Source organism: Convolutriloba macropyga, chromosome 14, assembly GCF_964194025.1.
Source record: "Convolutriloba macropyga chromosome 14, txConMacr16.3, whole genome shotgun sequence".
NCBI classification, from domain to species: domain Eukaryota; kingdom Metazoa; phylum Xenacoelomorpha; order Acoela; family Convolutidae; genus Convolutriloba; species Convolutriloba macropyga.
In genome coordinates, this window is record NC_134481.1 from 6,742,736 (window position 1) to 6,767,684 (window position 24,949).

Sequence of the window (24,949 nt, forward strand, 5' to 3'; positions counted from 1 at the left end):
TTAGGTCAAAACATCTTCTGAACGAATAGTACTTCCGGTAAAAAAAAAAACCTTAAGAAAACCATACTCCTCTTCGAGTCGTAAAAAAAAAGACAGCGCCCCAATACAATTCAAATTCTTTGAATTGTAAAAAAATAGGAATAGGAGCGCTATAATAGCCGGCTGAAAAGATGAGGGCGGCTATTATTAAACAACACAATTGCCTCAAAAAGTCCACACCACTATTTATTTAAAAAAACAAAGACCAAATTGAAAGGTGGCAAACCTTGAGTGAGGATCAGTTGTCTAAAAGAATTTTTTTTGGTGTTGGGGTTTGAATTTGTTTGTGTAAAGGGTGTGGTGTGTGCGTTTGTAGTGTTTTTCAGTGTCTTTCAAATTGTACTAAACTCATCTTCCTAGAATGTGCTGAAGAATGTTTTCGTTTTTGTCTGCCAAAAAAGACGGCATACTTTTTCATTCAAACAGTACAAGTAATTTTTCCTCCAATGCATATAAGTTGCTTTCGGATACTCCGTGAAAAATTATTTGTAGTTTCTGCACAGTTGAAAGTTATGTGGGAACATACTGTGCTACGCACGAGCCATCTTGTTTGCAACCTCGGAGGTTTCTGCAATTTTTCGCAACTTGATATTCAAAGTCGAAATCAGACCCCAGAACTAATTCAAACAAACGATGGCTGATCAATTCCTAACCTGTGAACTTTCTTGCATGATCTCGGCTTTGGTCGGAAGCAGCTCTTCATCCTCATCATTATTATCCCGTCTAAGCAGACCAGGTGACTCAACCGGGGGCACTGGCGTCGTCATTCTTCCCTCATCCCGAGCAACTGACGACAACCCAAAACTACTTCCACTGCTTTCATTGCTTCCGTTCAACTGACTGTTGTTCTGACGGGGGAGGGAGATTGAGAAGGTTGAGGATAGACTGCTAAGTTGATCACCAGTACTGGTGAGGTGGTCGTCGTATAGAAAACTGTCGTCTTCTATCGTTCCTTCGGAGGAAACAGAAAATTCCGACGCCTAAATTTTCAAAAATGTTGGAAGTTAATTAAAAACTTCGATATTTAAGACCAGAGAGTTAAAGCAAAAGCGATTGTTCAAAAACGCCTCAGAGCAAAAGTTTAATCAATTCGGAAGCCCACATGAAATATCACACTTGGCTATATTCAATTTGGAGAATAGCAATTAAATCCAGATTTGATTTGAATACAAATATGGATTCTGCTAACCTCGGATATATTATGAGGTGCACACGCACAAAAAGACGTACACACAAACAGAAAACGTAACTAAAATCCAACTGCTCGGTATTATTTTTTTTTCACTCAAATTCATATCAACCAACTAAGGGTTTTAAACTTGATACCAATGTAGTACATTTGAAGCCTGAAACGTTCTTTCTTTTCTTCAAATTTTTGTGTGATCTTTTAACGGGAGATCACACCTCTCAATAAAGAACTTGTATAATATCAAGGAAAATTGTGTCATGGTTAACCAGGCTGTTAGTCATTGAAAGCAACCAACTTTTCCCAAAGAGATAAGACTTCTAGGTTACCTTTGGGTTGAGTCTGGCAGCCCTTGCGATCTCAGTCCAAGCGAGGTCTCTTTTCCTCAGTTGTTCCCTTTCCTTCTGTCTCTCTGCCTTGTATTGTTGAACACAATCATCGAAAAGTTTCTGATTCATCTCCATAAACAACTTGAGTCCATTGTAGATGAGGCCGTGGATTGTCCTGTGCAAAGATTTGACTCTTTTTCAGAATTTCTCCATTATGATATTTTCTTTCTAGAGCTTCACGTTTGTCAACATTTTATGGTTTTTCTTTTTCTCTAGAAATTTCTTACATTTCTATAGTTTAGGATTTCTCTCTTCTATTTTCGTTTTTCTTAATTTAAGAAGCCAGTGAGAATATTTGGGCTCAATTGAGAAGCGGTTCAAGATGTGCGCGATCAGTTTGAAGTAACTTTAGGAGATTCACCTAACCTTGCCTGAGCCATGGACACTAAGTGCCAAAGTCTGGCACCGTTTATAGAAAAATCTGCCATTATAGCATCGGGCACTGCAGAGGTCTAGTACTCAATGTCACAACTTTCACGTGCATTAACGGTGTCGTTAGACGGCTAAAAAATGGCCGTGTAATTCCAAGCTTTATCCTCTACTAATGTGAATTTACGGTGCCAAATTTAAATTCTTAGTTTTAAAAAAAACATTTTGCACATCAATTAGTGGGCATAGAACTTTTAACCCCCCATTCCACCCCAAGGTGCTTTACAAAATTCTGTACTAACTTGTTCCAGTGGGTTTTGGAGTGCCGATAGAGGGCAGGGAATACAATTGGCATGACTGTTGTTACGTTGTCCTGAATTAAGTGCATGATGTACTCGTTGTTGAAGAAGTAAAGCGCCCTCTCAGCAACCTGCAACGAGCAACATTTTTTATTTCATTTATGTTGGGTTATGGTTTTTCGCAAGCGGAATAAAAAGCGTTTTTAACTAAGTAAAAGAATTAATTTCTCAAAAATGAGAGAATAACAAAATGATATTTTACAGTAGAATTTAGAGATTTACAGGAGAGATCTGATTATTAGATCAAGATGGTGATTTGAATTTGGGGATGAAAAAGGACTCAAAAATCAGCTGTATATATACCCATTATCAGTGTGAAAAAGTCAAGATACAAAACTAATCCTAGCACCGTGATTTATAGTGGGGGTCGCAAGGGTTACCCAATATGGTTTGCTTCTGCAAATCAGTCGCAAAGGGAACCATAAATGGAATGCATTTGCACTTTTCTAAGAATTCATTCACACTTCCGGAGATATCATCATCATTTAATACATGCTGGGAAGATTTTACATCACTTAATCTAACTCTAATATTAGTTATCTAGATTCACCAATTTGAACCGAATATTGATTCTCAGCACCATTTCTTGACGATTCATTTATATAATTTCTTTGATCGAAGTCATATTGCTTGTCTTTCTTATCTGGTAAGTCAAACTTTCTTTCTAATTCTCACTAAGTTTAAGACTATAGTTTGATCGATATTCTAACACCCCCACTCAGACTTGAGCTGATTCAAAACTGCTCTGAATGTTTCCACTTTCGAAACGGGTAAGGACTTTGTGAAGATGTCCGCTGCCATTTTGTCTGTAGGGACGTAATGAATTGAAATAGTCCCATCCTCCGTCTTGTCCCGGATGAAGTGAAACTTTGTTTCGATGTGCTTGCTCCTTTTGTGCATGACTGGGTTTTGGCAAAGTCTGATACAACTTTGGTTGTCTTCTCCAATTGCTATTGGACGTTTCTGTTGGATGCCAAAATCCTCTAGAAGTTATTTCAGGTAGAGTGCTTCCTGAACTGCTGCTGCCATGCCCTGATATTCTGCTTCTGATGAAGAAAGAGCAACTGTGGCCTGCTTCTTGACACCCCAGCTGAGTGCTGCGCCACGTCCGTTGAGCTTGAAGTAATAGCCCGTTGTTGATTTTCTGTCGTTCACGTCTCCAGACCAGTCTGCATCACTTTCCGCCACTAAATCATAACTAGCCTCTTTTGTGTAAGTAAGTTTTAAACCTTTTGAACCTTGAAGATATCGCAGAAGTCGTTTTCCGCACATCCAGTGTTGATTGGTAGGTGCATTCATGTGTCTGGACAGAATGTTGACTGTGAACATGATGTCTGGCCTCGTCTGTTTGGCCAGATACAGAAGTGATCCAACCAAGCTTCTGTAGATCCTCTGGTCCACTTCTTCGTCTCCGTTCTGTGCTGTCTGAAGTTTCAAATTCAAATCAGCTGGAGTTCTTGAGGGTTTGCATTGATCCATTTGAAACCGCTCAAGCATTGTTTCTATGTAGCGTTCTTGGTCGACTGTGACTTTGCCCTCTTCTCGTCTGATTCTAAGACCCAGAAACCAGTGTAGTCTCCCTCTGTCTTCCATGTGAAAGGTTGCTTCTAGTGCCTTCTTGACATCAGAGACCACTGTCATACTTCTTGATGCTACTATGATGTCGTCAACCCAGACCAAGATGAAGGTGTGATCCTCTGCCTCTGATCTTGCAAACAAGCAGTGATCGTTCCTGCTTCTGGTGAACCCCTGTCTCAGTAGGAAGTTTGCCAGCTCTTTGTACCAGTTGTTAGCAGCCTGTTTCAAACCATAAATTGATTTATTTAGTCGACATACTAACTTCTCCCCATCTGATCCGCGTTTTACAAACTCCTGTGGCTGTTCCAGGTACACTTCTTCCTCGATTGGTGAGTGCAGGAAAGCAGTCTTGACATCAAATTGGTGCATCACATGGCCCTTCTTCGCTGATAGCTGAAGTAGAATCCTGAATGTCTCCGGCTTACAGGTAGGCGCAAAAGTCTCAAAGTAGTCCAGTCCTTCCACTTGTTTGAAGCCTTTCGCCACATAGCGCGCTTTGTATTTGTCCACTTGACCACTGGGTCCCAATTTCACTTTGTAGACCCATTTGCCCGGTATGACGTCCCTGTCTGTGGGTGGTCTCACTAGGTTCCAAGTCTCGTTGTCTTGGAGTGCCTTGACCTCGTCCTTCATTGCCCGGTGCCATTGGTCCCAATCGTCACCTTGCTTGGCTTCGTAGACTGTTTTGGGTTCCACATAGTCGCCCTCAGTCACAGCAAGATGGGTCCTGACTTCTACAAAAAATTGCGGAACATTCCTTGCTCGTGTCCCTCGTCTGGGCTCTGCTCTGTCCGCGTGTTCCAGTGCATCTTCATTGAAGCCAACTGTCTCTAACTGTGAGAAGTCTTCTGTGTCACTGTCTTCCAGGGACTCTGAGTCTCTGTGACTCCCTCTTGTTGCAGTAGATCCTTCATCTAGTGCTGTTTCTCCAACATCCGAGGCCTCTTGTCTCAGTGTTGTTTCTTGAGTATTCACGCTCCCTGCGTCCTGCCACTCCTCCTTTATTGCAGTAAATGTGTCCTGTCGTTCTCTGTTGTCATCATCTTGATGACCATCATCTGGGTGCCAGATTCCCAGTTCCGACCCATCATCTAGTAGGTCAGCCGTTTCTATGTTGTCAGGGATTGAGCCCACTTCAGACTCCTTGATGATCACATCTCGAACTGCCATCACCTTGCGTGTGTTGGGTATGTACACCAGGTATCCGTTTTCTCCTTCAGTGTAACCCACAAACTTTCCTTCCAGTGCCTTGGGTTCAAGTTTGCTGACTTCTCTGTCCCTCTTCCTCATGAAGACTGTGCAACCAAAAATAGATAATTTACTAATTGAAAGCTTAGGTTTTATACCTCTCATCAGCTCTGCTGGGCATTTTTCTTCTCCTCGTCTCACAACCAAGTTTCTGATCCTTGCTGCGTGAAGAATTGCTGCTCCCCACATCATCTTGGGAAGTCCTGAGTCAATGAGCAAACATCTTGCCTTTCTCCAGCAGTGTCCTGTTGCACCTCTCAGCTAACCCATTCTGTTGTGGCGTCTCTGGTATGGTCCTTTCCTGTAGAATGCCTGCATCTAAGCAGTACGTCTTGAACTGCTCTGAGAGAAACTCCTTCGCATTCTCTTGCCTCAGCTTCTTGGGCGTCCCAACACTGAGAACAAATCTCTTCAGGCTGGCCAGTGCTTCACTCTTTGCCTTAAGCAAGTCCACAAACACAAACTTCGTGTACTGGTCTGCACACACTATGCAGAACCGGAACCCTGACAGTGACTCTACTCTGAAAGGTCCCATCACGTCTGTGAACACCCTCTCCAGCTTCTCTTCTGCTTGGGTCTCTGCCACTCTTGGTACTGGAGTCTTTGTGATCTTGGCCAATGCACACACATTGCATACATCATCGAGTTCCCCCACTGTCTCTGGTGCATTCCTGACCACATCCGCTTGATTCAAATGACCCAATCGTCTGTGCCACTTCCTTGCACTGTCAAGTTTTACGATGTTGGAACTCATCTTGAATTCTAGAACGCTGCAGGGTAAGTAAAACAAATTATTTTCTTGTGTTAGTTTTACCCGAGTTCCCTTCTGGAGTTTCATGCAGCTGTTTCCTCTCTCGAAAGTGAAGCTATGTCCCCACTCCGTGCATCTTGAGACTGATAGGAGGTTTGAAGAATAGTCCGGCACACACAGAACATTTTTGAGTTCGCATTGGAATTCCCCTTTGTTTGAGGGTATGCTGATCCTCACACAGCCTCTGCCCACCACTCTGGAAGCCTCTCCGTTGGGATTTCTGACCACTGATTGAATGGGCACAAAGTCCAGGAACGCATCGATGTTCGTCACTATGTGATCTGCACAAACACTGTCCACTAGCATGCCTGCTGTCTTCCACTGGGTAAGAGCTGCCCAGCATTCCTCGTCTGGTGTAGCCAACGTTGGACCCATTGCCACTGACTCATGTTTGCCTCCATCTCTTTGTCTATTGCATGCCCTGTCTAGGTGACCCTTCTCACCACACTTGCTGCATTGTGCTGACTCCTTCCTCCTGCAGTCCTTGGCAAAGTGTCCAGGGATCCCACACACAAAGCAGTTTCCTTTCTTGGGTCCCTTCTTGAAGTCACGCTTCACTGCCAGTGCCACTGAACCACTTTGTCCCTTGTGTCTCTGCACCGTGCTCTCATGAAAGTTCTGCAGCCTTTTCCTCAACTCTGTGAAGTTCGTTGCCGGGTTGAAGCTTTCCTGTATAACAAAACTTTCATACCTCATTGGCAGACCATTGAGGACCAAGGCGTTGAAGAGGGTCTCTGAGACTGCTTCCCCTGCTTCTTGTAGCCTTGTGAGCAACTCCTGTCCTCTGATGAAGAAGCTGTCCAAATCCTCAGAATCCTCGAGCTGCAGTCGAGCAAGCTGTGCCACTAAAGTCACCACTGTCGGCGTCTCCACACTCTGAAATCTCTCTTGCAAAAGCTTCCAAGCCTTTGCTCCATCTCCAATGCCGTCATCTCCCACACAGTCATGTCTCATCAGCATGAGGGTTGTTGCATCTAGAGTCAGTGCCAGATGGCACCACACATTGTTCCGTTTCTCCTTGATGTCTGCAACTTCCTTCTCATATGCATCCTTCAGCACCTTGTGGTTCTTCTTTTCATCATTGGTTGCCCCATTGGCCAGTGGCGCAGGCTCATTGGGTTGCTCCTCTGTCCCCAGTAGTGATTTGTAGAGTCCCTTCGTCTGCATCATCGCCACAAATCTTGTGCTCCAGATTGGAAAGTCCTGTGCCTTTCCTGTGTAGGTCAGCAGCTTCACTGTCTGTTGATCCATTGAAGTTTGAGCAGGCAAAACAGTTGTGAAAAGAAAAGGTACTAAGCAGAAAAGGATCATGACTGTCAACAACAAATTAGTTTGTTTTGGAAATTAATTTTATGACTTAGAAAATTGCTGGGCCCATAACCTGCTGGGTTATGGTTTTTCGCAAGCGGAATAAAAAGCGTTTTTAACTAAGTAAAAGAATTAATTTCTCAAAAATGAGAGAATAACAAATATTTTACGGTAGAATTTAGAGATTTACAGGAGAGATCTGATTATTAGATCAAGATGGTGATTTGAATTTGGGGATGAAAAAGGACTCAAAAATCAGCTGATTATATACCCATTATCAGTGTGAAAAAGTCAAGATACAAAACTAATCCTAGCACCGTGATTTATAGTGGGGGTCGCAAGGGTTACCCAATATGGTTTGCTTCTGCAAATCAGTCGCAAAGGGAACCATAAATGGAATGCATTTGCACTTTTCTAAGAATTCATTCACACTTCCGGAGATATCATCATCAATTAATACATGCTGGGAAGATTTTACATCACTTAATCTAACTCTAATATTAGTTATCTAGATTCACCAATTTGAACCGAATATTGATTCTCAGCACCATTTCTTGACGATTCATTTATATAATTTCTTTGATCGAAGTCATATTGCTTGTCTTTCTAATCTGGTAAGTCAAACTTTCTTTCTAATTCTCACTAAGTTTAAGACTATAGTTTGATCGATATTCTAACAATTTAAGATTTGCAGACTAGAAACTTGATTGACAGATGCCATTTATACGTCTATTGTTACGATAGCAACAGTTGCAAAAATTATCTACGATAACATAGCGGACTAACGTCGTATAAATTGCTCTCGAACGACAGTAGAATGAGTTCTGAACGACAATGAGTTCAGTTCGACGTAAAATCTAATCAACTTGATCATGCGTCCATCAGTTCAATTAATATAAAATTCAGAAGAAACCGCCAATATTATGTTGACTAAAATTGGCTTCAAAAACGGGAGTTTACTAAGTAAAATAGCCTTTTGTGCATTTACTTTTTTTCATCAACGAGTGTAGAATAGTGCTCCAAAGTTTGTTCAAAGCTATTAATAACTTGTTAGCGCCCGATGTATAGAACTAAAAATCTGTAGCAATGACGAAAATCTGCCTTGAGATCAATAAAAAGTAATAATTCCAAACGGTTGACCGTAATCACTAGCAATAACAGTTTTCTTTGAAGTACAGCTATCTGCCTAACAGAGGAGGTCGCATAAGCCACCCAAAACTTCCTTTTACACGATAGTTTATATCTTCTGCTATCGTCTCTATAGCTTCAGCAACTTCAATGAAATGTACATTTGAAAGACAAATAGTTCAGCGATTATCCAGTTTTCGAGGATAAAAAACTAAAGGAGTCATTCGAAAAATCGATCCAGCAAAAAATCTCATACAAGACAGCACGACTAAGGTAATAGTTCTCAATTTCGTTTAAGAGCAATTAATCACGCAAAACTGACAAACTTATTCGAAAATTTGAAAACAGTCAGAAGTCACTCGAAAAGTCAAAAAATAAGAATAAAAAAGACAGTCAACTACAATTACTTCAAACTTCGTCCGGGAGCTCTTAGTTAATGATCTCAAATTGTCTTCTAGGCGGTTTTCTTCTTTGAGAAACATAGCCCGCAGATTGCCATAAAATTCCCGCAATAGCTTTGCAGAATTGCGGTCTCAAAAGATAGTAAAACAAATACCAGAAAATTTCTTTGATTAAATGTTGAGATGTTATATTTTGTTTAAACCTGTAGAAACTTATTACTGCTTCTAATAGTTGCTCTCAAATAACCTCCAATTACAGTGACACAAACGTACTTGACCTTATATCCTTGAATTAAAGTAAAAATTCAATTTAAGAGCAAGGAGGTCATTTTTGAGACTGAGGTAAGTCACGTGCAACCAAAAACTTGATTGAATTCACGCGAGCGAACAAAAGAACTCGCAACTTAAGCACGCAAGTCAATTGCAATTGCAAGAACGAAAGAACAAAAGGCAGATTTGAAGTGATTAATACTTGAAGCAAATACCTCCTTGAAGCAAAACAAGTATTGAAGACAACAAAATTAGACTCAAATAACAAAAAAACCAATGAAAATAAGAGACATCAAAGTCAATGACACTTAACTAAAACTTGATTTCTTCAAAATCAATTGCAATATCTACAGAGAAAAAATACAAACTTTAATGAAAACAGTTGGGGTGTAGGAAACAAAAATTAACAAAAGATGGCAACAAAGTTCCAGTCGAAAACAAATGGTGTCGGAGCAAATTATCAGCTATGAGCCTCAACTATTGTATAGATCCAATTATGCCTACTTGGAGAGCATTTAAGACCTATCATTCATGCGACAGAAAACAATAGCAAAAAAGGAAAAAACCCAAAAAAAAACTTGAATAACTTTTGAAAACAAGTTATTAAAGCCTGCAACTTTGATTTTAAAACATTGGATAAACTGAAGCATACCTAACGAAAAAAGTCACAAAGAACTATAATTAAAGGGATTAAGTGATAGAACCACAAAAAACTACAAAGGACAAAAATCTGAAAAACTAATATTTTTGAAAGCAAGTGGTGTCAAAGAAGGGAAAACTGTTTGATGTGGGAAAAACCTCTTTAAAGTGACAAAATGGGATCCATAAGAGAACCACCGCGAGCTGCCCATAATGGAACTAAGTTATAGAACAAAAAAGACAACGAAATAGACTACAAAAACTTATCTTAATATGTTTCGAAATTAGTTAGTTTCAAAGTCGTTAAAATCATCATTTTCAGCTCGAACCATTCAATTAATTTGAACGTGACTGAAAAAAGCCACTTAGAAGTATCTTTGATGAGATGATATAACAAAACAAGAAAAAGGACGACAAAAAATATTTAATGAAGATAAATAGCGGCAAAGACTTTAAAAACCATTATTTGCTATTTTATGGGATAAACATTTCAATTATGCATTATTAGAACGTGTGTTTTGCTTTTAACAAGCATTGGTATCGAATTTGAAAATAAAAACAGCAGAAATAGAAGTCAAATTGCCGAACGTGAAAATAGCTCTCAAAAAAACGGAAATCTGTTTAAACACCATTCTCACTTTAGTTCAGAAAGCACTTTGAAAGAGTCACGCCTTATAACTTCTCGATTTTGGCTCCGCTTACTACTTAAGCGTGACAAAAATTACCACTTCAATTGGACGCCTAATTGCCAAGAAAAAGAAAAGTGAACAGATCTTAAAACATACCCGCCAGATTGCCGGAAAAAAAGCCACCGTTGATTCCCATAACCAAGATTGGGATTGAAAGGAGAAAAACCAACGAAAAAAAGGTTTTTTTACAAACAATTTTAAACCACTATCGCTTTGCGGCTATTAAGAAAGCAAATACAGCTACCGGTAAAAACAAGTTGAATACTCAATTGGCAACCTAATTCAGTTTAATGTGGTAGGACCATCATTTGCTGACGCTCTAAATCACTTTTAGTAAGACGCCAATTTAATGGGTATCTTAAATACACACGCTAATAAAAGTATTAAATATTAAATACACACGCTAAAATGAAAATTTTTTCAGAAAGAATAAGTGTGCACCTGAAAATGCGGACTGCAGACACACTTTGCAAGTTGTTTGAACAGAGGCGCCATCACACTTTGGAACTCATTTGCATCCACAATGTCCAGAATCTCCTCTAATTCATTCAGGAACATGACCTCTTTGGGCGAGTGGGTTTTGGGCCAGAACTTGAGGAGCGCCAGGATGACAGGTTGGGTGAGACTGCTGTCCTTTTCCAGGAACTGGACTATGCAGTACGCTAACTGGGGGTGGTAAACTGAGAGACTTTTGACTTTGTGGAGAGGCAGGAGAACTTTGAGAAGAAACACTTTGTGCTCTTCCTTAAGAGGCATGAAGAAACCATTGATGATGCTGAAACATACACACATTTGGAACCTAGTTAAATTCCACCGCGATAAAAAATATTTTCAACGCATGCGTTGACAAACTAATACGTGTTTTTGAACAGATAATCGTATCGTCATTCGTGAAAGCTTATAAGGGGATACAAATCATTGTCAATACAAACTCGTAAAACTTTGTCCCCCCCCACCCAATAAGCCTAGGTTCGTTATACATCCTTTGTGGATTAACAAATCATTTTATGCACCAACATGATTCAAACAATATTTTGCATTTTCTGGTAAAAGCAATTTTTCGTTATTTTGGAAATGTCAGAGATACCCAGGGACTCGAAATTCAGGTCCCTTTCGTATTAGTAAGTAAACCCTTCATGACTTAATCATAATTACACTTAAATCGATAGCTTTCCTGAACTAGATCAAAGCGAACATGCCATCAAATCGGGCAAAATGATCTGATAAATTTAACAGCTGAGTATTGGGCATCAGAGTTTGGTCTAATTACTGGTACACTTTGACCGGGATTTTTCTAATCGGTTTCAAATAGCCTAACTTTATAAGCGGTCTCTTTTATATTTTAAGGTCAAATTTAGCAGTGCCATCTTCATCTAAATTAAATTGTCTAATTCCAGTGAGTGAATATCTCCGTTTAAAGGGCTGGAAACATTACATGATGATTGAAATGGGCGTTCTGTAAGATGAGAAAACTTATGTTCTAAGAATAAGAACCGAAATCTGAAAAAAAACATACCCGGCAGATTGCCGGAAAATAGCCGCCGTTGATTCCAATAAGCATGATTGGGATTGAAATAACAGAAGATATTGAAAAAAAAAAAGATTTTTGTGCAAAAAACATTTTTTTTAAGTCCGATTTATTTTTATGGCATTTCGTGGTTGAACATACTTCTGTTTTAGAGAGAGGCTACAGGGGCTACTATCAATACCAATAAGCATTAGAAATGGTAACTAAGACTTATAGGAACGACGTTCAATTAGCGGGCATCTAAAATTGGGCTTTATGGGTTTATCCCGTTTCGAATTCTGACTTCAATTTTTTATACTGACTCTGTTCATTTTGAATTGCTTTGCTGAGCAACTGATGTTCAAAATCACTTTTAGCAGAATGAGAGAAGAGAGAAACTAGCCTAGAGAAGTCAAAAAGATTTCACGCAAAATGTTGAAAAGGCGGCAAAATGAGGTAAAGCGAAACATTTTTTTATTCGACGAAGTAAAAAAAAAAATAGGAGCGCTATAATAGCCGGCTGAGAAGATGAGGGCGGCTATTAATTAGTAAATACTTGGGTGACGTCAACTTGTCCTAGAGATTGGTCCTTCAAAGTCAAGGAGTATAACCATAAAAAATTAAGCTATGGACATAGTGAAAATAGTCTACGGTCAGACTGTTCGGAAATCTTTTCATGCAACAAAAATAAACCGACTAACTTCGGACAAGTTGCTCTCGAACGGCAGGCGGGGCAATTTATTTCAGACTTGTAGCACAGAAAACTTTTATGGGTGCAAAAACTTCCAAACAAGGCAGAGTTCGGACTCCTACCGTCCGGAGTCATAGACAGAACCATTAACCCCTCGGCTATCGCTGCCTGGTACTAATTATCTTACAATCGGTTTTGTTTTAGCAACAGACCAAACTTTGAACAATTACTGAATAAGAGCAATTTAGGGCGGGCAATCAAGAAGTCAAGCGCGCAAAGTCACATGAGAAGTAAAATGGAAAGAATGTTCTAGAACAAAACGGCCAAGCAAAAATTTTGCATAAAAAGACATACCTTTACAATAATTGCTTTAAACTTCGTTCGAGAGCAAATAAAATTGTTTGCTCTGAGGTCTAACATGGACAGGTTCTACAGGACTTGACTGTAGCTTCATTATAGTACTAATTCATAAAGTGAACAACTATACTCCGTTGCTCTTTTCACACAATCCATGTCGACCAACCTGCCGAGTATCCTGGACAGATTATAAACTAAATGATTTGAGTTTAGCCGTAGTGAAAATAGAGTCTGAGAAACACAGATCAATGTTTGTGTCACTTTTATACTATAATCCTGATGAGAACTAACCTGCCGAGTATCTCGAGTAGTTCGGCCACTCCATTGTGCCTCTCTGTCTCGTAGATGAATCTAAACACAGTATAAGTCAATCGCATCCCTTCAAACAACACCCCAGTTTAAAGGCAGAGCACTATATCTAGACCAACAATACAACCAAAAAAGGCATTTTGTAAACCGAATCACTTTAAACATTGTCCACTTATTGCAGTAACGAAACAGCAGCAGCTCCCTAATGTAAATTAGAATTGAAAAAGAAAAGATACTCTGACAGCCCAATAATATGATCAATGTCTTTCTTTCAAAAATTAAGACAATTATCATATTCGCCGAGTTAATATTACATGGTTCCAGGATCTACCAAGTAAAGCCCCGCATTTACATTGAATACGCTCAAGATAATTTGTTCTATTACTCTAGTTCCATTTCAAAGCCCACAAACAGCTAAGGCATGGCCACGACCCTCGGGGCATTCCAAACGCGCAGATCGTTAATAGTCAAAAAGGGCTTAATTTCATGGGGTATCTTTACTCTTAATAAAACTAAGCAAAACTTTAGGTTCAAAGCACTGCTAAACGTGTTCCAGCAGAACCTTCCACGATCCAGACAATTTTTAATAATGCTCAGAAAAAGTCGATCTTTATTTAAATACGAAAATGCGGTAAATAATTGCACCATAATTACCTTATAAGATTCATAATTCTGGGAAAATCAAAAGTTCTTCCTCAGAGAAAACTGAGATCTTAATGAGAGCGTGCTTGCGCAATTGAAGATAGAAAAATATTGATGGATGAAAGTAGTGTTTGTGTTGTGTACCTGTAGAATGTGTTGTTGATCTGTTTGCGAATGTAAGCCCTGAGTCCTAGCATCTTGCCATATATCCTGTGCAAAGTAGTCTTCAGAAAGTCCCTCTCTCTCGGGTCTTCACTGTCAAACAGCTCCAGCAACTACAACACCACACAAAACCCACCTTTTATAGATTATTCAAACTAAATATGGAACACCTATAACACGTACGTGCTATTTTAGGGTCGCAAAGCTTTGATTCTCGTGATTTCGATGAAAAACGAATGGTACAAATTAAAATTCACGGCTTAGTTTAATCTCTTTGATAATTCTTGATTAATCGGAACTTTTTCATCAGTTGAAATCATAACGAAATCTAACCATCACCTCTGACACATTTTGAAAGTGCAACCCACACAATCTGGTTTTCAATGAGAATAAATAATTCTCAATACAGTATTCATGACTCTTCACCGCATCATCTCTTCTCAGCTGTGAATTTGTATCATTTCAAAAAATTGAGGCGTTGAATATTTGAATATAGGCGAAGAATTGCAAAATAGGAAAACAGACAATCATTTAAGAATCTTAGGTAAAACAAAAGTACCTACATTCGATTATCAAAGAATTCACTTTCTTGGTTAGTAGCTATTCCACAGAGCCAGTGTCTTTCAGCAGGAGAGATCAATAAGTGTAAATTCAATTCGGTGATACCATTTGAATGAGATAAGCTTTGGAAACAAACCTGAGAGACAAATTTTTGGTCGATGTGTTTCTTGGCCAAATTAGCCGAGAAATCCGGTGACTCGATAAAGCGGAGGAATAGCTCATAGACAATTTGCAAGTGAGGCCAGGCTGCCTCCAGGCTGGGTTCGTCCTCTTCTGGGTCAAATTCAGCCCCACTGGGGTTGCTAGGGGGAGGCAAGGTTCGAAATAGGTTGGAGCCCAAGGTATGCACCACCTAATCAACAACACAGTTGAACACTATGGTCAGAAGAGAAACATTGGAGCCAGTGAGGAGGGTTCTGGAACTTTATACTAATTATATTAGTTCCTGCTTTTCGATGCATTTCACTCGGAGACTACTTAGAAATATAACTTTGATAACTTGGACAGAAATTTCCCGTTACTTCTTAGCTTTTATGATATATTCGAAACATGCGTACAATACGGCGGGGCATTAAGCTTCCGAGTCATGCATACCTCGGCATAGATGGCCTCTGTGAGGACTCCCCTGTTGTGAGCGAGGTACTCCACTAGCTCGTTCAGGGTAGCACGTTTCACCTCTTTGAACTTCAAGTCGCTTAGGGGGTTGCAACTGAAGTCGAAGAGGACACTGCATTGTCGTAGCTTCTGGATTAGTAACGCTTCTCGCTCTCCCGTAGATGTTTCTGAAATGATCCGAATAATAATTGTTTATTGCAATCTCTCGTCGTTTTTTGGTGATATATCACCATCATTCAGCTTGGTTTATAACAAAAAAATTTATATACAACTTGAAAGTTTGCTTACCTGAAAGAGTTGGAAGCTTCGCCAGTTCACGATCTTGACTGACATTAAAACGTGATGAATTTTCACGAGTCTTGTCCTTTTTCAGAGACGCAGAAGCCCCTGAGTAATTCACTTTTCCCAGCTTGGTTGTTGGGGGCGGTTGAGCCGCTTGACCGTTCACTCCATTTGTATTTTTACTGACCTACAATCAAAAGAATAGCAAAAATACAGTATGACGCTTTTCCAATAATGTGGCAAACACTTTAAACCCCTCCCCCAGTACCAGTAAATATAGAATATACAATGGAAATACTTACCTCTTCGTCTTGTTTCTTGGCTGAAGCAGAAGCCTAAACGCCAAAGTTTGTAAAATTTGAATTTACTTTCGTTTGACATAAAAACAGATACACATACCTTTTCTTTCTTTACTTTTGATGGCATTTGAATACCCAGCATGAACCGAGAAGATCTTTCATGATCTGATTAAAGCCTTAGATATTTGGATTTTACCCTCTGCACTTCTCATGAACACCCTGAAAAGATATTAAGTCAATCCTAATTCATACCCTAATTTTTTTTAAAAAAAAACCAAGAGAACACAGTCTTTCTTGAATGGGTAGTCAGGTCAAGCACTAAGTGGTCAGATAACATATAGCCCCACTCCGACCGTAATAAATATACAATAATGACGAGCATAATTTCGTGGTTGCCTAAAATGGGAAAGACCCGACCTCATAAATTCAATAAACCAGTTGCTTTTTGCGAGCTTCCATCATAGCGGTTTGTTGGCGGCATTAGCAAGCTCGCCTAGGCTAAAAGTGTGGGATTGTATATGCTATACATTCAACGAGATCTGCTTATGATGCTCCCGAAAATGAAGCAGTACTCCCAATAGACGCCAAAAATGCACTTCCATTGCATCAAGCTACAATTAGCTCTTGAACATATAAAAAGAATGTATTGCTTTAAGCTGTGTTAATCAAAACTCATACACAGTCCCATCGGACCTATTGAAGCCGTCACTTGCTTCCAGTCCCAAGAACGCGCCACCCAGGGTGATCCTATTGCAATGACAAGATATGATTTAGCCATACTCTCATTTATTGCCCTCACTCGCAACTCGCTTAACGCAAAAAAATGGTTCGCGGACGATGCCAATGCTGTAGGAAGATTGGAGACCCTGTTGAATTTCTTTGCGGATTTATCCAATCATGGTAAACATTTGGATACATAGTATATGCTCCAAAATGACACTTGATTGTAAAAGAGCTCGCGAACTCAAGAGCTCGTGAAATTTTCAGAGTGACTAGTGTCGATATTCTAACCAGCTGGCGTGTTTTGGGATCAGTCCTGGCAGTGAGTATTCGTGTGACTCCTTCCTAGCAACTGCATCGCAAGTTTCCAATCTGCTTCAGGAACTTGGAAAGTTCTAAGACGTCGAAGGCTTTTACACTGAGTTTACGAAACTGATGACAAGATTCGACTTGATGTCAAACCAAACGGCTTCTGGGAGACGATTCGATTAAGCATAAACTTTTTGAAATTGGATTTTAGCCCATTGACAAAGTCATGTCCTAAAAGAAAGGAAGCAATCATCTCGAGGCAATCAAATATCTAGGTCAACTCTCACATTAAAGCAACCAGCATCAAAAACGTCTTCACAATTTTACTTCATAAAAAATTTGAAAATTGTCAAATACATAGCAAAAATTTTATAATCTGCTTCAGAAATTTGAAAAGGTGCAAAAACATCTACGACAACAGCTACTAATGGTTGATGAGAGGTGTTTAGCAAAAAATTTCATTTTCTACTTGAGCAATTAACGCTCCTAAAGTTTTCTTAGATACAGAGAAAACAATGAAATGTTTTTGCTTTTGTCCTATTCCGACTCGACAGTCATCAACGACCTAAGCCAGTAGTATTCACTACCAAACTCTGACGTTGAATTCAACAGCAGGGAGTCAAAGGAATAGAATACTGAAAATACTATCTCATTCATTGGTGTCTGGCCTCTTGGATATGAAACAATCACGAATTTTCACTTCAGAAAGGATACGAGTATTGAAAAAAAGCAGCGCATGACAACGAAAGTAAGTTTTGTACTCAGAGGCAGTGCAGTTATCTATCTCAGAAGCTGTTGTGGTACTAAACCCTCAACAAGGTGTGATTCTGAGTAGGGTCCAATATGGGTGGGGTACGTTTAGGGATCGGAATTGTGCAGAGATGGAGCTCTGAAACTTTTGGAATCAGACTAGAATTGAGTAGGAAGCCCATCCCCTTAAAACCCTAACGGAAACTGTGCACGGGAAGCTGTTTTTGGAGACCAATTTTTTCGAAGGCGTGCTTCTGGGCAGTTTAGAGGAAAGTTTTTCTCAAAAAAAAACGTTGCCCCAAATCGGTTAAGGTCTGGATTTTTTTGGCAATTTCTCCAAGTATACCCAACGGATTTCAAACAAGATATATGGCTGTTCGCCATTTGAGCAGAGCTTTACAGCCATATATATAACATAATATCTGTTGCCCTAAAAAATTCAAGTCCTCCGTAATCTCAATAATCCCAAGTTTTAATATCGTCTTGACCTTATAGGTCAATGTGACCAATCAGCAGATAAAACTATTGCGATATTTTAAAACTTGGCTTAGTGGCCTATATTTCAACGGGAATTCAAAAAAAAATAGGTTTGAAGACTCAATTCGGACTAAAAATATGACTTTTGGGTGTTTAGGGGAACATTACCCTACAAAGGTGTGATTCTGGTAAGAAAAATTTTTATGTTTTTGGATATTGTGGCTCATTTTTATACTTTCTGGTTAAGCTAGGGGGAATTCCATTGAACCTCACGTAGCATTTGAACTGAGCTTTACGTTAATATACATATTATCAATAAGCAGTCAATTATTTGTTAACTTATAAGGTCACAAATTATTAAATAATTTTGGGAAAAATTTCATCTTTGTAACAAATGTCCAAAAAACCATTTCTGGAGCTTTTTCTGATAAACGGACAACGGTTCTGGACAGGTAATTTCTAAATTTGCTGCCCGCTGTTTATAGTAGCCAAAAAAATTGTGTATAACCAAAAGTAGCTGTGCTTATGTGTTAAACATTGCAAACAGACCACTGAGTAAAAAGTCCGCAAAAAAGCTTTATAATACCTCATTTTTATTGCATGAGTGCCAAAATATTTTTCAAGGGTTTTAAATGAGATATATATTGTCGCTTTTCGGCCAATATTTGTTGACCCATCAAAGACAAAGTCACCTTTTCAAAAATTAACATATGATTTCTGGCCTTGATTTGAAATAGTTCCCTGGTATTCTCTGTCAATTTATTTATGTAAAGCAAAGCTCAGTAGCTTTGCAACCATATAAGATTTGTTATTAAAATTTTATGGTAGGTTGGTCAAATCAATTGGTGTACACAAAAGTTTTCAGGGCAATATATGAAAGTTGACGTTCATCCTAAACTTGATAATTACAATCAACCTGAAGATCTTATATATTATACGGCTGCAGAGTAAAGATGCCAAGCCTTAAAATGAGCTATAGATCATTACATTTGATCTTATATTTGTGAAAAAATTGTATATCAAACACAAATCGAACTTTCAAATTGGTGACCAATGCTTCTAGGAGGCATAAATGCACCTAAATGGTCAAAAACTGCCAGTTTTATTGTCCTATACAAATTTTTTATACCATAGCTCTTCAAATATTATCTAAGGATACTTTAACATTCTTAAAAATTGGCGGACTTAGCCACTATTCACAAGATCAAAATTTACCTGATTTCTTGTTTATGTTTGATGCCATTTTATGTAAATTTTCTAGAAAATATACAAAGAGAGAAATATACATCGCTCCAAAGCGTGTTAAAAGAGCTTTAATATGAGCATTATATGAAATTTTTGAGCCAATATTTGTTTCCTTATGAAAAAAACAAATGTAACTGATATCTTACCTGTCTTGGACCTAACCACTCTAGGTACTAAAAATGTGCCTAAACAGTCAAAAAAAAGATAATTTTTTTTAAACCTTGCCCTCTTTTCAATACAAGATCATTTCACATTTTTGTTTAAGGCTACTGGACCATTCTAATAGGTGGTCGGAAATAGCCACTTTTTTCCAGGTCATAATTGTTTCGATTTTTATTTTAGGTTTGATGTCATTTTATGATTGTTTCCAGCCACTATGTAAATATAGTTATAAACATCGCGGCAAAGATGGTTAGAAGAACTTTAAAATGAACAGTTTGTGAAGCAGTTTGAGCCAGTTTACGTTACCGTATGGACAAAAACATCATTAGTTAGTTACATCTTGCTTATCTTAGACCTAAATCTCCAGGTACCAGTTCTGCATCCTAGAGCAAATTTTTAGATTAGGAAAGTGCAAATTTATTAATTTGATGTAATGTCCTATATCAGGGGAGTTTCAAAAAATATTTTTCATACACATCGTACTCATTTTTTGTACCCCTCAGGATCACAGAATACATAGAATATATGAAAGTATTTCGTTTCTCCAGGTATATTTGCTTATAGAGCAAAACTTTAGAAAAAGAAACTTCAAATTTGCTAATTTAATGTAGTTTCCTGCATTGGGGAAATTCGAAAACAATTTTTTTATACACATTGGACTCATATTTATACCCCTCAGGATGACAGAATACATAGAAGACTGAACAAAATTTCATTTCTCCAGGTATTTTGACTTCCTAGAGCAAATGTTTAGCTCAAGAATGTGCCAATTTAATAATTTGATGTAATTTCTTTTATCAGGGAATTTTGAAAACATACCTTTTATACACATTGGACAACTATTTATACCAGACAGGATGGCAGAATACATAGCAAACATAAAAGTTTTTCATTTCTTCAGGTATTTTTGTTTCCTAGAGCAAAAGTTTAGCACTAATAAGTGCAAATTTGTTAATTTTATATAATCTCCTGCATTAGTGGAGCTTAAAAAATATTTTTTTATACATTGTACTTATGTTTGTATACCTCAGGATGACCGAATACATATAATAATTGAAAGTATTTCCTTTCTCCGGGTCTTTTTGCTTCCTAGAGCAAAAATTTACAACAAGAAAGTAAAAAAATTGTTAATTATATATAATTTCCTATTTTGGAGGACTTCAAAAATATTTTTTATACACATTGGACTCATATTTATACCTATCAGGAGGACAAAACACAAAGAATACTTGAAAGTACTTCGTTTCTCCAGGCATTTTGGCAACCTAGAGCAGAAGTTTAGCAAAAAATGTAAAAACCTTTAAATTGATGTAATCTCCTATTGCAGGGAAGTTTAAAAATATATATTTATATACAAATTGGACGCTATTTATACCCCACAGGATGACAGAATACATAGAATACTTGAAAGTACTTCGTTTTTCCAGATATATTTGCTTCTAGAGCAACCGTTTAGCCAAGAGAAGTGCAAATTTGTTTGTTATTTGTCATTTTATATATTGAGGGAGCTCAAAAATATATTTTTTTAATAGATTGGGCTCATTTTCTTACCCCTCAGGATGACAGAATACATAGAAGACTAAAAACAATTTCGTTTCTTCAGGTATTTTGACTTCCGACAGCAATAGTTTAGCTAAGGAATGTGCAAATTGAATCAGCTTGGGAATCAGATTAGAATTAAGTAAGAAGCCCACCCACCGAAAACCCTAACGTAAACGGTGCAGGGGAAGCTGTTTTTGGAGACCGATTTTTTCGAAGGCGTGATTCTGGGCAGTTTAGGTGAAAGTTTTTCTCCAAAATTAACATAAAATCCCAGCCGTTTATTGGCTGTGTCTACTCAATTGCTTGAGAGGAGTTCACGCATATAAATTTAATCAAGAAACTCCCATTGGAAGTTGGTGAAAAACGTTACCCCGAATCGGTTCAGGTCTGGATTTTTTGGCAATTTCACGTAGCAATTGAATTGAGCTTTACGGAAATATGAAAATTATCAAAATTGAATTAGTATTTGTTGACCTATGAGGTCACAGATTTTTATCTAATTGGGGAAAAAATTCATCTATGTAACAATTTACTAAAAAACAACTTCTAGAGCTATTTTTGATAAACGGACAACGGTCCTGGAGAGAAATAATTCTAAATTTGCTGCCTTCTATGTCATTGCTTCATTATAATGGCCAAAAAAGTTGTGTATGACCAAAAGTAGCTGTGCTTATGTGTTAATTGAACAGAAAGTGTATGTCAGAAGCTTTAAAATGAGCTACAAATTGTTTTTTTCGGCAAATATTTTTTTACAAACTGTACTATCAAAGACAAAGTCACCTTTTCAAAATTTGACATATGAATTCTGGCCTTGATTTAAAATAGTTCCCGGGTGTTTTCCGTCAGTTTCCTCATGTGAACTACAGCGCGGTAGCTTTTCAACCATATATGATTTGTTTTCAAATATTATGGTAGTTTGGTCAAATCAACTGGTGTACACAAAAATTTTTAGGGCGATGTATGAAAGTTTACGTTCACCCCAAACTTGATAGTTACAATCAACCTGAAGATCTTATTTTTTATACAGCTTCAAGGTAGAGACGCCCAGCTTTAAAAGGAGCTATAGATCAAAACATTTGATCTAATATTCGTGATTAAATTGTACATCAAACAAAAATTGAACTTTCGACTCGGCGAACAGAGCTTCTAGGAGGCATAACTGCACTTAAACGGTCAAAAACTGCCCGTTTTATTGTCCTCTACCAATTTTCGATACAATAGCTCTTCAAAACTTTATCTAGGACTCTTTTACCATTCCTAAAAATGGGCAGGCCTAGCCACTATTCACCATGTCATAATTGACCTGATTTCTTGTTTATTTGATGCCATTTTATGTATATTTTCTAGAAAATATACAAAGAGAGTATTATACATCGTTCCAAAGCATGTTAAAAGAGCTTCATTTTGGGCTTTATATGAAAACTTTTGACCTAATATTTGTTTCCTTATGAGTAAAACAAAGATAACTGATATCTTACCTGTCTTGGACCTGACCACTTCAGGTATCATAAATGTGCCTAAACGGTCAGAAACTGCTAGTTTTATAAACCTTGCCCTCTTTTCTACACAAGACCATTTCAAATTTTTATATAAGGTTTACTGGACCATTCTTATAGGTAGTCGGAAATAGCTACTGCTTCGCAAGTCATAATTGTTTCGATTTTTGTCTTATGTTTGATGTCATTTTATGAATAATTCCGGCCACTATATAAATGTAGTAATAAACACCGCTGCAAAGTTGCTTAAAGGAGTTTTAAAAGAACATTATATGAAGCAGTTTGAGCCAATTTACGTTTCATTATGGATAAAACAATCATTAGTTAGTTATATCTAGCTTATCTTAAACCTAATTACTCCAGGTATCGTTTCTGCATCCTAGAGCAAATTCTTAGATAAGGAAAGTGCAAAATTATTAATTTTATGTATTATCCTATATCAGGGCAGTTTCAAAAAAATATATTTTTATGCACATTTTACTCATAATTGTACCCCTCAGGATTACAGAATACATAGAATACTTAAAAGTATTTCGTTTCTCCAGGTATATTTGCTTCTAGAGCAAAATTTTAGAAAAAGAGTGTGCAAATTTATTAGTTTTTGTAAATTCCTCAATCAGGGGAGCTCAAAAATATATATTTTGTACACGTTTGACGCCTATTGATACCCCTCAGGATGACGGAATACCTAGAAAGCTTGCAAGTATTTCGTTTTTCCGTTTATTTTTGCTTTTTAGAGCAAAAGTTTAGAAAAGAATAGTGCAAATTTATTGATATTATGTAATCTCCTATATCACCACAGAAGTTCAAAAACATAATTTTTTTACACATCGTACTCATATTTTTAACCCTCAGGATGACAGAATACATAGAACACTTGAGGGTATTTCGTTTCTCCAGGTATATTTGCTTCCAGGGCAAAACTTTAGAGAGAAAGTGCAAATTTCCTAATTTTATGTAATCTCCTAAATTGAGGCAGTTCAAAAATATGTTGTTTATAGCCAAGGAAACAGCAAATTTGTTAGTTGCAAATTTGCTTAATATAGGTAATCTCCTTTATTGGGGAAATTCGAAAACATTTTTTTAATACAAATTGGACTCAAATTTATACCCCTCAGGATGACAGAATACATAGAAGACTAAAAAGTATTCCGTTCCTCCATGTATTTTCACTTCCTATAGCAAAAGTTTAGCTGAGGAATGTGCAAATTTATTAATTTGATGTAATCTTCTGTATCAGGGAAAAATACTTGAATTTATTGCGTTTCTCCAGGTATATTTGATTCTAGAGCAAAACGTTAGAGATAGAAAGTGCAAATTTCCTAATTATAAAAAATCTTCTATATTGAGGGAGTTCAAAAATATGTTTTTTATAGCCAGGGAAACAGCAAACTTGTTGGTTGCAAATTTGCTTAATTTATGTAATCTCCTTTACTGGGGAAATTCAAAAACATTTTTTTAATACACATTGGACTCAAATTTATACCCCTCAGGATGACAGAATACATAGAAGACTAAAAAGTATTTCGTTCCTCATTGTATGTTGACTACCTAAAGCAAAGTTTAGCTGAAGAATGTGCAAATTTATTAATTTGATGTAATCTTCTATATCACGGAAAATACTTAAAAGTATTTCGTTTCTCCAGGTATATTTGCTTCTAGAGCAAAATTTTAGAAAAAAGTGTGCAAATTTATTAGTTTTTGTAAATTCCTCAATCAGGGGAGCTCAAAAAAATATATTTTGTACACGTTTGACGCCTATTGATACCCCTCAGGATGACGGAATACCTAGAAAGCTTGCAAGTATTTCGTTTTTCCGTTTATTTTTGCTTTTTAGAGGAAAAGTTTAAAAAGGAATAGTGCAAACTTATTGATATTATGAAATCTCCAATATCACCACAGAAGTTCAAAATATAATTTTTTTACACATCGTACTCATATTTTTACCCCTCAGGATGACAGAATACATAGAACACTTGAGGGTATTTCGTTTCTCCAGGTATATTTGCTTCCAGGGCAAAACTTTAGAGAGAAAGTGCAAATTTCCTAATTTTATGTAATCTCCTAAATTGAGGGAGTTCAAAAATATGTTTTTTATAGCCAAGGAAACAGCAAATTTATTAGTTGCAAATTTGCTTACTATAGGTAATCTCTTTTATTGGGGAAAATCGAAAACATTTTTTTAATACAAATTGGACTCAAATTTATACCCCTCAGGATGACGGAATACATAGAAGACTAAAAAGTATTTCGTTCCTCCAGGTATTTTGACTTCTCATAGCAAAGTTTAGCAAAGGAATGTGCAAGTTTAATAATTTGATGTAATCTTCTATATCAGGGAAACTTTAAAAAATAAATTTAATAAATTGGACACCTATTTATACCACACAGGATGACAGAATACATAGA

General features: G+C 37.5%; 1 protein-coding gene across 2 annotated transcripts in view; it reads right to left on the minus strand.

Annotated features, from left to right (window-relative positions):
* The window catches only part of LOC142353248 (serine/threonine-protein phosphatase 2A 56 kDa regulatory subunit gamma isoform-like), a 36,470-nt gene extending 20,389 nt beyond the window's left edge, over nucleotides 1–16,081 (minus strand). The window contains exons 1-11 of one of the 2 annotated variants that reach the window (XM_075405481.1): nucleotides 15,940–16,080; nucleotides 15,843–15,875; nucleotides 15,547–15,727; nucleotides 15,238–15,425; nucleotides 14,780–14,995; nucleotides 14,065–14,195; nucleotides 13,261–13,320; nucleotides 10,856–11,189; nucleotides 2,286–2,413; nucleotides 1,555–1,729; nucleotides 693–1,019 (exon numbers count right to left, since the gene is read on the minus strand). In XM_075405481.1, coding sequence (XP_075261596.1) covers nucleotides 693–1,019; nucleotides 1,555–1,729; nucleotides 2,286–2,413; nucleotides 10,856–11,189; nucleotides 13,261–13,320; nucleotides 14,065–14,195; nucleotides 14,780–14,995; nucleotides 15,238–15,425; nucleotides 15,547–15,727; nucleotides 15,843–15,875; nucleotides 15,940–15,981 — 1,815 coding nt within the window. In that variant the 5' untranslated portion in view covers nucleotides 15,982–16,080. Of the gene's footprint in view, nucleotides 1–692; nucleotides 1,020–1,554; nucleotides 1,730–2,285; nucleotides 2,414–10,855; nucleotides 11,190–13,260; nucleotides 13,321–14,064; nucleotides 14,196–14,779; nucleotides 14,996–15,237; nucleotides 15,426–15,546; nucleotides 15,728–15,842; nucleotides 15,876–15,939 lie in introns of both variants that reach the window. The other variant, XM_075405482.1, reaches the window with a different exon arrangement.
* Nucleotides 16,082–24,949: the final 8,868 nt, after the last annotated feature.